Below are 17,769 nucleotides of genomic sequence, written 5' to 3'. Positions count from 1 at the left end.
CTGAGCTCCCCATCTTGTAAAACCATTCCATTTTGTCTGGTCGACTGCCAATAATAATGCATGGCATTTCAACTAAACAAACATTCAGATACCTGATCAACACTTAATGGAAACTCGTTAGTCAGATTAACTGATACAGTCATAATTACTCAATACAATTTTAAGTGTTTTTAAGTAATTACAAATTAACAATATTTCACATCTGGTCAAACGCACCTGCTTCAAAAATAAGGAGAATTTAATTTTATCAAGATTTTTGAAAATAGAAAAATTTAATTGATATGCACTTAATGTAATTTCTTCATCAACAGCCAACTTGCAAATTTATTGTTTTTAATTATTCGCAAATTTCAAATTTCTTACATGCCATTTAATACACCTGGTTTTTTTACGAAAAGCTAATTTGAATAATTTAAATAATTTATTCCGACCTACACTTAATGCAATTGAAATTGGCAGTTTGATGGTTAGTGTTTTTTAATTAATTGCAAATTAACAATGTTTTATGTCAGGCTGGAGCACATGTTTCATGAAAGATTGATGTGATTTTGTTTTCATTAAAATTCCTCAACTCCCAAAAATGGACCCTTCATGAAAATTTTAACAAATTCAAATTTATAAGAAAATTATTTGACAACATTTTAAAAATGTTTGTGCTTGGTGTTGAATGCCTTCCCAGGCTCCTAAATAGGAAAACAAAGACCTCATTCTTACCGTACTCATAATTAACAGATGCAGGTAAAAGTTGTTTATTTTTTTTTTTACATGAATTAATGATATATGGTATATACATCTGGTTCAAGCACCTGTTTGGACAGAAAAACTTCCATGTTTTATGAGATTTTTTTAATTTATATCAATTTTTATCAGTAGATTTCATAATAATTCAGATAGTACAAGTTTACTTTGATTTATGAAACAAATTATGTCTAGATAATCTGATAATCCATAGTAACGTAGCAAACAGGGGAGATAAATCTGGCTCTAAAATCACCAGGGAAAACGAAGAAATATCTAAATACTTCTTGGCCTCGATAATATAAAGACTGTATCATTTTTATAACAGTTACTAAAAAATTAGTAGTAGAAAAATATTTTACAATAATTTTTTTGAAAGTGTCATGACAGCTGGAACAGTTCAGTTCTGTAAGGATAAAAATATTTGTACTATTTTGGAAGTAAAAGCAGAATCATGCTGAAATAACAGTTATAAAACCAAACAATCAAATTTGGATACATCATTAAATGTAGCATATAAAAATAGTAATCAGGGTAGAATTCAATGCCATTATTAAAATAAAAAATGCATCTCAAATTTATTAAACTCAGTCTCCACTACCCCATTTCAAGTGCCAAAATATAAGTAAAAATTTTGGAATGAACATCAATACTTTTGTATGTTGAACATTTATTTATTCGGAAAAGAATACATCATTAACAGGTATATTTTAAAATGCATGTAATACTTTACCATTTTCAAAACATCCATATGTAACTAGTTGCAGAAAAATATCCACTTCTGCACATTTTGAAATCCACAAATAAAAAATTCAAAAAAACAAAATTTGGATGTTTTCATATATAACTTTACTATATAAAAACTTTCTGTATAATACAAGAAATAACATGGGGAAGTCTTGCACTACAAGAATTTGCTCATAAGACAAACAATTCATGCAGTTTTATCCTGAGAATGACAAGCTACCATAGTTATTCAGGGAGTAGTGATGTCATCTATGTAACGAACAAAGGAAACTAATTAATTTTCATTGTCTATCGCCATCTAAACTTCATATAGAAGTAATCAGAACATTTGTCAAGTCTCATGTACTTTTAATTAAATCTCCATCAACATTTTTTCACCTTTCTGTTTTTAGAATGTCAATCAAAGCACTGAAAGTATTGTTAGAAGCATTAAATATCTGACAATTGGTATGTTTTTTGCATGAGTAGCAAGGCGATAAGACCTAAAGGGAGGATAAGCAAATCAAAATAAACAAAGGAGAAACAAAACAAAGAAAATAAATTTCAAAGATAAGATCTTTTTAGATTAACAGTTTGTAGATACAATTTTTTTTTTCAAATACAGAGTGATACACAGTTAAAAGGACTCACAATATTCCAAAGTCGATTCAGTTGTCAATCACAAGAAATCCTCCATTATTTATTCCAGATTTAAATAAAACATGAATAAAATAACCTGAGTTATTGAGTATGGATGTGGAGATGAATGAACTAATAGTACAGACAATGATAAACCTAATGCCCTCTCTGCTATGGCAGGGGCATAAAAATGGTGAATTTCCAATAATAAATATGTGGATACCTAACCAGAAAACATGTCAAAAAGGTTAAACAAATCATTTAGATCTCTTTCAAGACAGGTCTTAGAACTGAAATGCTATCACACACAAATTCTTCAGCCTTTAATAATAATTTGTATCACAATATGTTATAACAAAAATTAGACAACTGACTTATGCATGAATAGTGCCATATTGATGAAAACAAAACTTAAAAAGACACAAGGGTAATAAAAATAGAACAAGATGTCTGGCTTGATTGATTAGACAATAATCTATTCCATGAGAAGACTATCCAATCCAATCCATTCCAGGCTCCAGGAGAGCTCCATCAGGAATAAGTATTATTTAGTTGTGATAAAAATATGTTTCTATTGGGAATTCTGGTATTTGTTTTCTTATTTACAGGAAGTCTCTATCTTGAGGTACTTAATACTGATTACAATACCATCAGGTCAAAGTAGCACTTATACTAAACCTTTCCATTTACAAGAGTTTATAAAAGTTATCACCCAGTCACAAGTTTTTTTTGTGTGTGTTTTTTTTTTTTACATCTTTCAAAATCTAAAGGTTACGAGTTTTATCTTAATATATTAAACATACAAAAACATATTCATCAATAGTTGAAAGCTAAAACAATTTCAAAACATTTCAATATTCAAACAGAGAACTAAACACAAAGTGCTTTTTCCCAGGAAGGATAACTCTTGCAAACAAGCAACAAAAGGGAAGTTGAACTTTTGAAAAACATAAAAAACTTAAAACCATTTTTTTTAATGTTGTACAGATATATGACAAGCACAAACAAATACAGCATCTGTTAAGATGTTAATATTCCTATAGACCACAAAAAGGATTGTTATGAACTTATTTGTAATCTAAACTTATCCTGAACTTTGTATAAAGCTACAAAACATAAACACTTCAAAATTCTGTACTAGAAATGGATAGAGATCAAGATTAACACCCAGATTTCTGAAGTGTGTAATATCATAAACATAATGGTCACAACTTAATAATAGACATTCAATACCATTCTGATACAGATCAAGATTCACATCATTCCATTTCTGCTTTGATTTATGGAGAGATATTAAAAGTAATAAGAGTTTTGTAGTACTTCAAAAATATTAGGAAGGAGACATATATCTTATCATAGACTAAACCAAGATCTGTCTAGTAATTAAACTGCATATTGTTGAATGAATGAGTGCTTTGACAAAACAGATATCTGCTTTTAAATAAATACATGCATATGTTGTGATGTTATACTATTGTTTAAGAAAAGGGTCAGGGTTTGGTGCCATTAAAACACTTAATCCCGCTGCAAATGTTTGCATCTGTCCTAAATGACAGGAATCTGATGTACAGTAATTGTCCTCTGTTTTGTAGTTATACATGTTTCTCGTTTTTATATAGATTAGACTGTTGGTTTCCCTGTTTGAATGGTTTTACACTTATATTATTTGGGGCCCTTTATAGCTTGCTGTTCGATCTAAGAAAAGGCTCCATGTTCAAAGGCCATACCTTGACCTATAATGGTTTACTTTTTATAAATTGTTACTTGGGTGGAGAGTTGTTTCATTGGCACTAATACCACATCTTCCTTTATCTATCGTATACATCATTCAAATTTCACGGATGAGTTTACTGCAGATGAAAGTGCTTGCAGACCCACCAAATTCATAAAATGTTATTTTCATGACTAAAATACTTTTTTTTAGATAAAGTATCAACGATGAAATTCAAGATTTCTTTCTACTATACACCTGGTTAAATTCTATACCTGCATGAAAGATAACAGTCTGACACCTGGCATTTTCTTTTTTTAAATGTATAAAGATCAAAATGAAGATTTTTATCATAGCAAATGACAAATATCTGTATGAAAGTGATGATGTTAAAATCAATAAAATGACAAATCTTACCACCAAGATGCATCAACCAAAACATTGAAACCAGCAATTCCAAATATTGTATCTCCTTCGTCAAAAATAAGATATAATAATGAAGCTATGATGTAATCAATGCATCCGGTTTTATTTTCAATGATATAAACCAAATCATGAAGTGTACAAGGCATGATGCCAACATGTCATGTTTCTTTAACTTTTTTAAAGGAGAGCTTGTAAAATTCAATTTAAAATTTTTACAACATGCTAATTTCCAGAAAATATTTAAAAATAACTCACCTTTTGATTGGAGGTTGACGTCAGATGTTGAAGCCTGTGGGTCATGTTGGATAGACTCTGTTCAAATGCTGCCACGACATGGGCCTATAAAATAAAGGGGGATAAAGTTATTCAACAGTCTGTTAACTGAATCGTAGCTTGTCCATACGCCTTAATTTTAGGTGCAGAATTACTACAAAATGTAAATGACTTAAGTGACAATTACATGTTCACATGTCTATAAATACTTACACACTAAATTATTATCTATCTGTAAGTTTGTAGTTTTACATGCAGAATCAATGTCAATGAAATGTTTAATAGTTCCCAGAAGTCACAGAAACACAACTTAATATTACATAACCTAATTCTAGTGACGCCATGTTAAAGATTTATCCTGACATTGATCTTATTAAGCGTACTGATATCAGAAAAAAATTGTTGAAAAAAGATCAGGAAACGTTTTTACAAATGGAAATTATGGATGTATTCATACCGCTATCTTCAACTTGGATTGGAATATTCAGTGGGATTACGCCATAAATGTACATCAATATTTGATGACGGTACTAAGAGACATTTATGGTATATTTTATATTCTGACCTTTATGAGCTATTTCAGGGTCATTTATTTGAATACAGAATCAACCATAATGAATTCTCAATAGAACTTATACAGTTTGGTGTTATTGATTCCTTAGAATGGATGATATTTTAATATGATTGACTTATTGTTTGCTTTGTGTCCTGAGTGGCATATCATTTAAATAAGAAATAACTTCAATAGTAAGCAAAAAGTTTCTGCATGATCAGCAACAATTCAATTGATAAAAGAATAAGTAGCAAACAGGAAAACAATGCATGATATAAGGTCACAGTGACTCATGTTTATAGTTTTAATGCTTAAGAATGTATGTTTTTAAAAGGTAATTAATTGATCAATTTCTTTAGAGAACTTTGTTTACAGTTTATTGCTTTTTTGTACATTTTTCCTTTGATCTTTTTTGGTGATTATTTTTCATATCATGCTTCTTACTACATTGTACTATAAAAAAGAAGATGTGGTATGAATGCCAATGAGACAACTACCAACAAAAGACCAAAATGACACAGACATTAACAACTATAGGCCCAGATAAGACAATGTAAAACAATTCAAACAAGAAAGCTAATGTACGAGCTTGAGATGGAAACTAAGGGTGCATGTTGCGTTCACGAACGACCTCAGAAGCAAAATAATGATAAACAGATTATGAATGGTCTGTCATACTCATGGATGTTTCTCAGCCAATAATCTCATCTCAAGGCTCTCACAATTTTATGAGATTGAAGCTGAGAAACACCCTCGTTTTTGAAAAACAATCGAGAATCTATAAGTATGTACACTCTTTTAAAGTGTTACCAATGTTAAATCCTCATCAGAACCTTTCAAATAATTATCTAGTAAAATGTTGAAATAAATTTGAAATTTCCCAGGAACGTCCTCTGGTATTGTGAAACTATGTAGTTCATGACTCTTACTGTCTTAGTAACCATAGAATGGATGACAGATGTTAGCGAATCAAAAGGGGTGTTACATGTCAAACTTTGCACAATGTCACCTAACTTTGAAAATAGTGTCCTCTGTGAAATGTGCCTTCAGGTTAGAGTGACCTTAACAAATTGTTCTTTTCTGTTTTGCTGTACTTGAAATGAAGGGCACAATTGAAATGTCATTAAACACCTATTCATAATTAATATGCTAAAAAAAGATCAAATTGGTACCAGTTCTAAATCCACTCTTTAAAATATTATACAATGAAGTTGCTTCCTGATATCATAGACATGAGGATTTATATACAAAGGGAACTAACTCTAGCTACCATTATGTTCACAACTGATAAAGATCATGCCTTTTTAAGGTCTTTCCTCTCCGCGAGGAAAGACCTTATTGTTTTTCTCCTGTTTTTAAGGTCTTTCCCTTACGTGAGGAAAGACCTTATTGTTTTTCTAATGTTTTTTCTTTTTTTTCTTCCAACATTTTTTTGGCATGGCCTCCCCATGTTTCTTTTGAAGTTATCAAGACCAAACATGGACCATCGATAAACCTCATCATGAGGTATAACCAGATGACCCTGTTAAGGATTTCATCATCCCCTTTATAAGTTATCTCCCTTTTATTAGTTTTTTTCAACATGGCCCCCTCTCGTTGTTTTTCAAGATATCATTACCTTATTTGGACGATAGGTAGAACTCATCATGATGTATTACCATATGAGGTTGAATAGGATTGCATCATTCCCTATGAGAGTTATACCCCCTTAAAGCAATTTCTTTCCTTTGTATTTTTCTCAAAAAGTATTAGAGATAGAATTGATTTGAAAACGGCAACATGTACAGGAACAGATGGCAATGTTAATGAACATATACAATCATTTTGTTATTAACCCTTATAAGGAGTTATTCCCCTTGAAAAATTGTGTACAATTTTAGAAAAATTGTATTTCCAGAACCGGAAGTCGTAGAGACTTGGGACCTTCACCAATAATCTTTAATTCATGTGACCTTTAATATGCACCCAAGGTCAAAGGTCACAGAGTGCAAAATAAAATTACGCTGCAATTTCAAGCTTACATATTAGGAAAACGATAAGACTTTGCTGCATACATACAGCGTATGAAATGTTCCTCTCCATGAGCTCTACATTTTATATAATCAGCCCAAAAATGTCCGACCGTCTGTTCAAAAGTTACAACGGGATGATTCTTAAAAGTATAATATTTTGTGTATATCTTTTTAAAGGTATCAGATATCAACCTACTATAAACTGCAAAGATGATCAGTAATTCAAGACCTTCAATTTGAGGTCAATGTCAGGTCATGACGAAATTTCACCTTGACCTTCACATTATACTATGACCTTGACCTTGTGCTATTTGAAAGGTCAAGTGGTCCTGAGTTGAATGGTGATAGTCCCATGTCTCTACGACTTCCGGTTCTCAAGTTTGGTATTGCATCATATATTTGATGATTAATTGTGACCTGGGTGAACTTTGAAATTGTCCCAATTCTTTTTCTATAATGTTGTCCTTCCAATGTAGATCATTTATCATTTAACAGATTTGAGATATCTATTGTCGTTTTAAAGATAATGCAGTTTGAAGTTTTGCGAGCGGAGGCATGTATTTCTGAATCAACAACAGCTTACCACTTAAATTGTTTAAGAAATTGAAGAGGTTAACATAGTTATATGTTTGACCAAATACCAAAAATATTCCATTGAAAAAAACACCAAAAAATCATTTTGAAATTTTCATGTTTTGCATTGACTTTGTAAGTTTCATAACTTCTATTTATATCGTTGATATTGCATCATTTTTGGCACTTTGTCAAATGGGGTCATCTGATATATCAAAATAAAGGTCTCAATAAACTCAACTTAAAAAATGAAAAATGTAAACCTCTTTTTCATCCCAGGTGGAAGGGTGGGGTCATTTAGTGCAAAAATTCAAATTTCTCAGATGGTAAGGTTGTCGCATATCAAATGAAAGAACATAAAGCGTACATTTCAAATTTCAAATTGACGTCCCCCAAAAATTGGTTGGGTGGGGTCATTGAGTGCAACAAATAAATTTTCTTTTACGATAGGGTTGTTGTATATCAAATGAAAGGTCGTGATGTGTACATTTGAAATATCAAATTCCCGACCTCCAAAAATTAGTTGGATGGGGTTATATAGTGCAAAAATCAAACTTTCTACAACACGGCGTTGTCGCATATCAAATGAAAGCTCATCTACCCTGTGTTACATATATCATGCTTCCGATCTCAAAAATGTAGGCGGATGAGGTCATTAAGTGTAAAAAGCGAAAAGTTTCAGAAGGTATGCTTGTCGTATATCAAACGAAAGGTCATACAAAGTACATTACGAAAACATCACTTTTACAGGAAAGACCTTTCAATTGTTTTACAAACAATTGAGATACTAGTGTTTTTTTTTCTTTTTTTTTTCCTTCCAGCATTTGTTTGGCACGCCCTCCTACCGCTTGTATTGGAGTTATCAATACCAAATTTGAACCATCGATAGACCTCATCATGAACTTTTACCAGATGAACTTTTGTAGGATTTCATCATCCCCTTTAGAAGTTATCTCCCTTTTATTGATTTTTTTCAACATGGCCCCCCCTAAATGTTTTAAAAGATATCATGACCTTATTTAGACAATAGTTAGATATTATCATGATGTATTACCATATGAGGCTGCATAGGATTTCATCATCCCCTTTGAGAGTTATATCCCCTTGAAGCAATTTCTTTTATTTGTATTTTTCTTTAAAAGTATTAAAGATAGAATAGATTTAAAAATGGCAGCATATACAAGAACAGATGGCAATGTTTATTAACATAAACAATTCATTTGTTACTTAGCCTTATAAGGAGTTATTTCCCTTTAAAAATTATAAATATTTTTTGAAAAGTTCTATTTAGAGAACCAGAAGTCATAGAGACTTGGAACCTTCACCAATAATCTTAAATTCATATGACCTTTAATATGCACCTAAGGTCAAAGGTCACCAAGTGCAAAAAAAAAAAATTCTCTGCAATTTCAAGCTTACATATTAGGAAAATGATAAGACTTTGCTGCATACATACAGCGCATAAAATGTTCTTCTCGACGAGCTCTACATTTTATACAATAAGCCCAAAAATGTCCGACCGTCTGTTCAAAAGTTACAACGGGATGATTCTTAAAAGTATAGTATTGTGTGTATATCTTTTTAAATGTAACAGATATCAACCTTCTATAAAGTGCAAAGATGATCAGTAATGCAAGACCTTCAATTTGAGGTCAATGTCAGGTCATGATGAAATTTCACCTTGACCTTCACAGTATACAATGACCTTGACCTTGTGATATTTGAAAGGTCAAGTGGTCCTGAGTTGAATGGTGATAGTCCCATGTCTCTACGACTTCCGGTTCTCAAGTTTTGTATTGCATCATATATTTAATGATTAATTGTGACCTTGATGAACCTTGAAATTGTCCCAATTCTTTTTCTATAATGTTGTCCTTCAACTGTAGATCATTTATCATTTAACAGATTTGAGATATCTATTGTCGTTTTAGAGATATTGCAGTTTGAAGTTTTGCGAGCGGAGGCATGTATTTCTGAATCATCAAAAGCTTTCCACTTAAAATGTTTTAGAAATTGAAGAAGTTGACATAGTTATATGTTTGACCAAATACCTAAAACATTCCATGGAAAAAAACACCAAAAAATCAATTTGAATTTTTTTGGTTTTGCATTGACTTTGTAAGTTTCATAACTTCTATTTATATAGTTGATATTGCATCATTATTTGCACTTTTTCAAATGGGATCATCTGATATATCAAATTGAAGGTCTTAATAAACTCTACTTAAAAATGAAAATTTTAAACCCCCTTTTCATCCCAGGGGGACGGGTGGGGTCATTTAGTGCAAACATTCAAATTTCTCAGATGGTAAGGTTGTCGCATATCAAATGAAAGAACATAAAGCGTACATTTCAAATTTCAAATAGACGTCTCCCAAAAATGGGTTGGATGGGGTCATTGAGTGCAAAAAATAAATGTTCTTTTAAGGTAGGGTTGTTGTATATCAAATGAAAGGTCATGATGTGTACATTTGAAATATCAAATTCCCGACCTCCAAAAATTAGTTGGATAGGGTAATTAAGTGCAAAAATCAATTTCTAGAACATGGTGTTGTCGCATATCAAATGAAAGCCCATCTACTCTGTTCCATATATCATAATTCCGATCTCAAAAATGTAGGCGGATGAGGTCATTAAGTGTAAAAAGCGAAAAGTTTCAGAAGGTATGCTTGTCGTATATCAAACGAAAGGTCGTACAAAGTACAATACGAAAACATCATTTTTACAGGAAAGACCTTTCAATTGTTTTACAAACAATTGAGATACTAGTTTTTTAAATATTTTTTTGTATTCAGAAGTGTGGCATAAAAGAAACATTTATTTTTACAAATAGCTGCATGGATTCAAAGCATGAAATTCAAGAATATCTTCATTTTTAAAAAAACTTTTACAGCACTTAACACACTTCCAGGTGCTCCAGCAATATCATAATCTCAAATAAATAAAGTTGTTTGATCTTGTCTCTCTAATGACCAGAAAGATAAACTATCTTACAACTTTTCATGTAGGTTGTGGACACATGCTAAGAAGGATAATGACATACTATATCAAATTTGTTTATGTTTGATTCATCTAAAGCAAAAATGCTGATATACAAAAGCAGACTCCTCAGAACTGATATCAACTTCATTAAACTGGACCACTAGAATCATGATTTATTCATATTTCAATTTTATTAAGGCCAAATAAAAATATATGTGTGGTTCCAGTAACCCTACCGTCCCTACTTTTTCGGCTTAAAAATAGCTTACCCTAAAGATTTTATTGTCATTTTTCATTAAGCACTGTTAAAGTCAAAATGTTGCTCCCATACCCTTAACTCATTCGCCCCCAAGACATTTTTGGAAAATCAGGCATTTTCGAAAATTTGCAAACATATGCAAATTATATGCAAATGAGCAAACTCCTGATGCTGTAACTGATGCTCATCTATTAAACTACTTATTGGGATTTGGGGGCGGATGGCATGCGTGGGGGGTGGGGTGGGAGGTGGAATATTTTCTCGTGGGTTTGAACCCACCCCCAGTGAAAAATGTTAATTTTCCGTCTATTTTCCGATTTTAAAACGACCTTGAGAGGTGAACACTGACAAGACTGTGTTTTTTTGTCATTCAAGTATTACCCTATAGTTACAGTAGTCCATTCATGCTAGCTGGGAGTATATTGGACTTCAGTGTCTTGCTTGGGAATTATTATTGTCAAGTCAGGTCTGCCTAAATGTCCGTTTTTATGGATTTTTGACAAAACGGTGACCTAGATTTTACAGACTCAATTCCTATTGGCCATATCATACCTCGTTGTGTTCCTATACCACCTATGCATGCATATGTGATAATAGTTTTTACCAACAGTCACTTCCAGTTACGTAGTGGCCATCAAAAGATGCCCACCCCCACCTGATTTTGGCTACTTTTCATGTTTTTCCGATTTTGAACTCTTAAACGGCTTTCAAAGTGCCAAATTTTCATGAACAGACATCTGAGAAGAGTTGCTGGACCATGAACTGCTTGGTTGAAGTCCCTGCTATCATGACAGTTCAGTTGGGGCAGTTCAAAAAAAGTATGGAGGGTCATACGGGCCATCAAATAATGGTTGTCGCCATCACGCCTACAGGCGGGATTGGGGGTTAAAGGGTTAATGTAAAAAAAAACATAAAATAAAAAAAAAATCCCTACCTACCTACCCTAACTTTATTTCAGCTGTAACTGGAACCACACATACTTTTTTATTTGTCCTAAACATGATTTAAGAAAGATCTTCTTGTTCTTGACAACTAAAGCACTAACACTTTTGTTAAATTCATTCATAGACATGAGATACACATATCTAATTTTACATTCTCTATCCAATTAAAAGCAAACTTGGAAAATCTTCCAACAATCTTATATTGACTCAATTATTGATACTTTCATTTAAATTGAACCCTGCATGAGCATTAAATTTTCAAAGATTTTCAATAATTCCAAATTTAGCATCCCTTAAAGACTGAAAAAATTCCTGATCATATTGTCATCAACATCTCCCTCCCACCTAGAAAACATCTTCCCCATATCTTAAAAGCTGCATGTTCATAATCTCTCTCAGATTGTTATCTGAATGCCAGATAAAGTGCATATATTATTTCTTATGAATCATAAGCAACATTATTTACATATCCTCACTCAAGATAGGGATATATATCATATCAAGGAGTTCAAAGGTTGTTGGGTTCCATGAAACCAGAAACTGACAAATATTCATCAAATTTTGACATTTCAATCAAATGTCTGGTGATATATGGTAGAAATTGTTGATATTAATATCAAATATTGTCTTATGAAGTCTGACCGACTACCAGTAATTCATTTTCAATTTTGTAAGCTCATTTTTAGATAATTCGTGATCAATGATTAAGTGGGAAAAAAGCTGAGAAAGTTATATCCATTTGAGCAAAAGAATATTGTAAACTAACTTATTTATAAAGTTTTAAAAAATAAATATTTGTGACCAAGTAAAATAGATCAAGTTATGCCTGTAATATTCATTCAGCAACCCCAAGACTCTCAATTGTTATAATTGTGAACTTCAAGGCTAAGTTACAGATAAGTCGCTTATATAATTCAATTAAAAAATTAGCCTGTATTTAATCAGTTAATTGAAGTGTGTATTTCTCATTAAACTTACAGGTAATAAACACTGTACTGACAGTTTTACTGTGGATTGTTTGATACTGTCAATTAATGCACAATTAATGTGGAATAAAAGAAAGATTATGGTATGCTGTTTGGATAAAGGAATGATTAAAGTAATATAAAGTTCTGGAAATAAAACTCTCTTGGTAATGGGACATGTGAACCAGATCATGAATATGCAAGTGTCCAATTTCTGAGCAAACAAAAATGTGAAAAAAGACATATTTTAAATTGTCTTCCCTCTGGCATACAAATACAAATTTTGAACATAATTTGTAATAAAATGATATGTTTCTTGTCCAAAGATGATTAACATATGATATCTATAGAATTTAAGAACTCTGATAATGATAATGGTTTTTAAATAACATGAGTAATTTTCTGTAATCAGAGAAAATAGTTGTCTGAGGATAAATGGACTTGTACATCAAGATAGACAACTATTTATCCAGGTAACTTAATTACTATGCACAAAGGTAATGACTATTTTTCAATAGATAGAATAAAATTAATAAATTTTCTAGGAAAAGAAAAACCCGTCAGGGGGACCTTAGATAACATCAGTCTAAAAGTACACTATCCCAGGGTGCCACATGTGGAGCAGAAACTGCTTACACTTCCAGAGTTCTTGAACTCACTACTAGCGGAGGTTTTGGTGGGGTTGGTGTTGGCCATCCAACTTTTAGCGGAGATTTTGGTGGGGTTGGTTGGTGTTGGCCATCTAACTTTTCTATGTTGTGTTTTGCAATTATTGTTTTGTCTTTTTGTCTTTTTGATTTTTAACCACAGTGTTGTGTTTTTATCAGTATTAAACATCTTTAGAACATTTTGCTTTTAGAAAACATCAACAATAACAGGCTGTCTTTAATTAACTCTTAAAAGCTAAAATCTGTCCTCATCTCATAAATTTTCTATTTTTCTTTGAACTGTCTTATTACAACTTTGCAATGCTTCAAAGCCTTCAGATTTCTTGTCATTGTTACCCAAGCGAATGTTTTCATTCTATTTCCTGAACAATGGTTTTTACTAGATAATGAGGAAACAATGTTATTTTGAAATGTTTTCGACAAAAGACCAATATCACGTTACTATGCCATATGGTTTTACACATCTCTTTCAAATGCAAATCAGAATCTGAGCTCTGTCATTTTCTCTTGACAATATTAAACATTATTTTGATAAAACAATTGAAATAGATTCTGATATTTGTTTCGAAACAAACATCTGCTGATGAAGTCTCAGGCCGACAGAACTGTAAAAATAATCATCAATATGTTTACCATAGAGTTCTATACTCACTGTTAATCTATTTACATACAAAATGATGAACAGAGATATTGTATTAACTTAAATCATCGGCAATAATTATCACTAATGATATTTGCATTCAGTATGGGACAAAATCAATCTTTGATAACGGTCTCCATAGATCATGACAATTAATGTAATTGTATTATATTGGTTGGTCAATAATTTGGTTAACTAGACAAAAGGGAGATAATTTGTTCTCTTCAATAGATAAAACACCAAAAAGTAGCTGATTATAACTAAGACACCATGTCACCATGACCTTAAACATTCTGTCATTTCAGCTCATTACTAAGAAAAGATATATTTTTGCATTCCTGATCATTATTTCTGACAAATTCATACATCTTAATAGCCCTTTCCAGATAAAACTCATTGTTTGCCATTCTTAAATAGCATATATCACAATTACCAGAGAAAAAGCATGACATGATTCTGAAATAGATATGTTTTTGAGCAGCAAATTATTCCAAAATACTGGGGTATATTTTACAGATAAATATCTTTCATGACGGAATGTGTGTAAGGTTTTAATAAAGAATTATTACATGTTGATGAATATTTTTCACATCAACAACCATTGACGTGACAGAACCATTTATCAGGAGAAACACCTTGATCTTATTTGCTGCACTTTTTTTTTTGGATTTACTAGATATAAAGTTAAATGCAAATGACTTATTTATATACAAAGAAAGATAACTCCCACAGTTTTGCTTTGACTTGTGATTATAAATACATAAAAACAAAATCCTTTTAACCACTACAAATTTAGGAACATTTTTACAAGTGCATTTCTATTATCTTCAATCACAGACATAACGAATCTACAAAAGGGAGACAATTAGTTTCCTTGCATGATTAAAATCTTAGCACAGTCATTTATATAACAAACGAATTATACATCTATGTATTTTTGATGATCTAGTAATGATAATGACTCTCAGAGTACTTAAAGCAGTCATACAACAGAGCCAATACTATGAAAAGAACTTGTATCCAGCAATTAAAGTCAAGAGGCTATTTTGTTGTCTGGAGTAGTTCTAACAGCAAGGTTTTGTAGTGAAGCGTAAAGACTCAAATTGTTAATTATTTACCTCTTAATCTTGAAATAAAGCATTTTTTTTCATAAACTATCAATTAATACATAAAAAACACATATTATTAGACAAATTGTCACGGCAAAATGCCAATTGTTAAGGATCAATGCAAATAAAATTTAAAAAAACCCCACTATTGTCACTCATAAATCGGACAAAAATGTATTCACTTATTTATACTAGGCATTTAACAAAAAAAAAAATTTCTTTAAATTTGATGCCATCTTTTCTGAGAATAAAATCTAGGCCTTCGTCTTCATCATCTTATCTGAATATCTAATATATGCATTGTTATTCAAAGGGGGAAAATATTTGAGGACAGTCTTATTTAAGTAAGGAGGAAGATGTTTGAGTGTATCTTATCCAATTGTTTCTTTATTTCTTTAAGACAGATTATTTGCATGATCAAAAGATACTCATTATTTGCTTACAATTCTGAATAAAGAGTAGACAGGAGCTAAAATCATGAACTGATAAATGGTTTCTGACTCTTTACATTGTGTCCAGCCAGACAGATGAATATCTTTCCGACTTTTTCTGTGCCTTTAAGCTTTGTCTTATTGTATTAAGATATAAATAATTCAGAAAAACATCAACTAAACTGTCAGTCTGCTAATGTACTTCACAAATTATCTGTCTAATGTGCTAACGAATTGCTTTTTTTTGCTCCTCTGATTTATGAATACGTACCTCATTGATAAAACAAAGATCATGTCATTATATATAAGTTTTAAAAACAGAGTCCTGTGTATTAATTGTAATATTAATTTGAAGGTAAAAATAATGTATGTTTCAGCATTCTGCTTCTAGGTCAGCTATAAGTACATGATTTCAACATCAGTCCGAGCTTATTGAAGTTTAAGGAGAAAAGCACAAGCAAAGTAGGGAGAATTTGATACCACTTTCTACAAAATCTAAGCCTGTTTGCCTGCCAAGACAACTTAACACATGTCATTAAACTGCAGTTAGCTATATAACCTGTTGTCAGATCAGCTAGGAATAATTTCAGAATGCAAAAAAAAATCATAAAATAAGAGATGAAAGGTCTGAATCGTTTGAAATGGCGGAGAGTCCTGTGGAGACAACATAACGTAAATAGCTTTGGGAGGATATAAATGTTTAAGATGATATCTTAATTTCTACAAATTATTCCTCACTACTGACTTTCTCTGACTCAATAATAATAAATATTTCCTACAGATTTCTATTTAGTTTATTCATCTTTGGCTTGTTTATTTCTGATTTTCTGATAAAACGGGTTATCTTGAACTTATTCTGGTTTGTCATCAATGTTTGTACCAAAATATAGGAAGATGTGGTATGAGTGGCAATGAGACAACTCTCCATCCAAATAACTATTTATAAAAGTAAACCATTATTATAGGTCAAGGTACAGCCTTCATCACATAGCCTTTGTTCACACTGAACAGCAATCTATAAAGGGCCCCAAACAATTACTAGTGTAAAACCATTCAAACCAGAAAAGCAACTCCTTTTGTTTCATTGGAAATCAAGTTCAACTTCTACTCTTAAGAAATATAAATATCTATGTATATAAAAATTACAAGACTTAAAAAAAGAAAAATATCACATGTGTGTCAGAAGAAAGATTTATAGATAATAAATCACAGACTCAAAGTTTTTGCTATTACAATATTCAAAATTTATAGATATACATTTAGTAGGTTACTGAAAGAATAAGTTCACAGCCTGTATAGTATGCAGATAAACTAAGAAATTGAAGTGATTTTATCCCAAAAATAGAATTTAGGACCTCTAGTTTGTCACTGATAAAGATACCATGAATGATGTCAATAGCTTTTTTTTTATCTTGCTGACAGAGTGAAGTGTCTATTAAATTCATTTTGAAGATCTTAATAGTTGAAATGAAACTTCTGTTATGAAAATTATCAAAATAGTTCTGACTTTTGTGTGAACAGTTTGCATGATAACAGGGTACATATTCAACAGGAGAAAAATTATGGATAAAGACAACATCAAATCTTCAAGAAAAGACAAGTGATTACTCATATGTCATGTTTGTTACAAAACTTACAACCATGAGCTTTGCAGTTAATCCAACAAAAAAACTCTCAATAAGTTTAAGTAAAAGCACTGTTACACTGCTCAGTAATGACTACTTAAGCATTTCACTTATCTAGTATGCTCTGACATGACTTAAATTTACGCTGAGCCACCAATGCCTAAAAATGTCTAAATACAACAGCTAAAAATGTCGAAGGTCAACTTGATTGTATCCTTTCAGTTCATCAGAAGAAAAACCTATATATTCGTAATCATTTGACCAGCAGCAAAGTCTTATAATCCCATAACCCCCCCTCCCTTTTCAGTAACTATTTAAAAAAAATTCTGATAAAAATAAGCAATACAAACCATATTAAAGCCTTCATTATCGTTATAATCACACAATGATTCATATTCTGCTTTCTCCTGCATCTTTGTCAAGTTTTTGTACCTTAACGAGTTATTACACAGGTAACTACACTATATTGATTCCATCTTGATAAAAATATTGACC

The 17,769-nt window shown here is 31.5% G+C and overlaps 1 protein-coding gene across 30 annotated transcripts in view; it reads right to left on the bottom strand.

Annotated features, from left to right (window-relative positions):
• LOC139492042 (neuron navigator 2-like) overlaps positions 1–17,769 on the bottom strand; it is a 322,278-nt gene that overhangs the window by 21,013 nt on the left and 283,496 nt on the right. For all 30 annotated transcript variants that reach the window (XM_071280132.1, XM_071280142.1, XM_071280137.1 and 27 more), the window contains one exon: positions 4,496–4,579. In XM_071280132.1, coding sequence (XP_071136233.1) covers positions 4,496–4,579 — 84 coding nt within the window. The remainder of the gene's footprint in view (positions 1–4,495; positions 4,580–17,769) is intronic.

This window comes from Mytilus edulis, chromosome 10, assembly GCF_963676685.1.
Source record: "Mytilus edulis chromosome 10, xbMytEdul2.2, whole genome shotgun sequence".
NCBI classification, from domain to species: Eukaryota; Metazoa; Mollusca; class Bivalvia; order Mytilida; family Mytilidae; genus Mytilus; species Mytilus edulis.
Note: the sequence above shows the minus strand (reverse complement) of the source record. Positions and strands in the feature narration are given on the sequence as shown.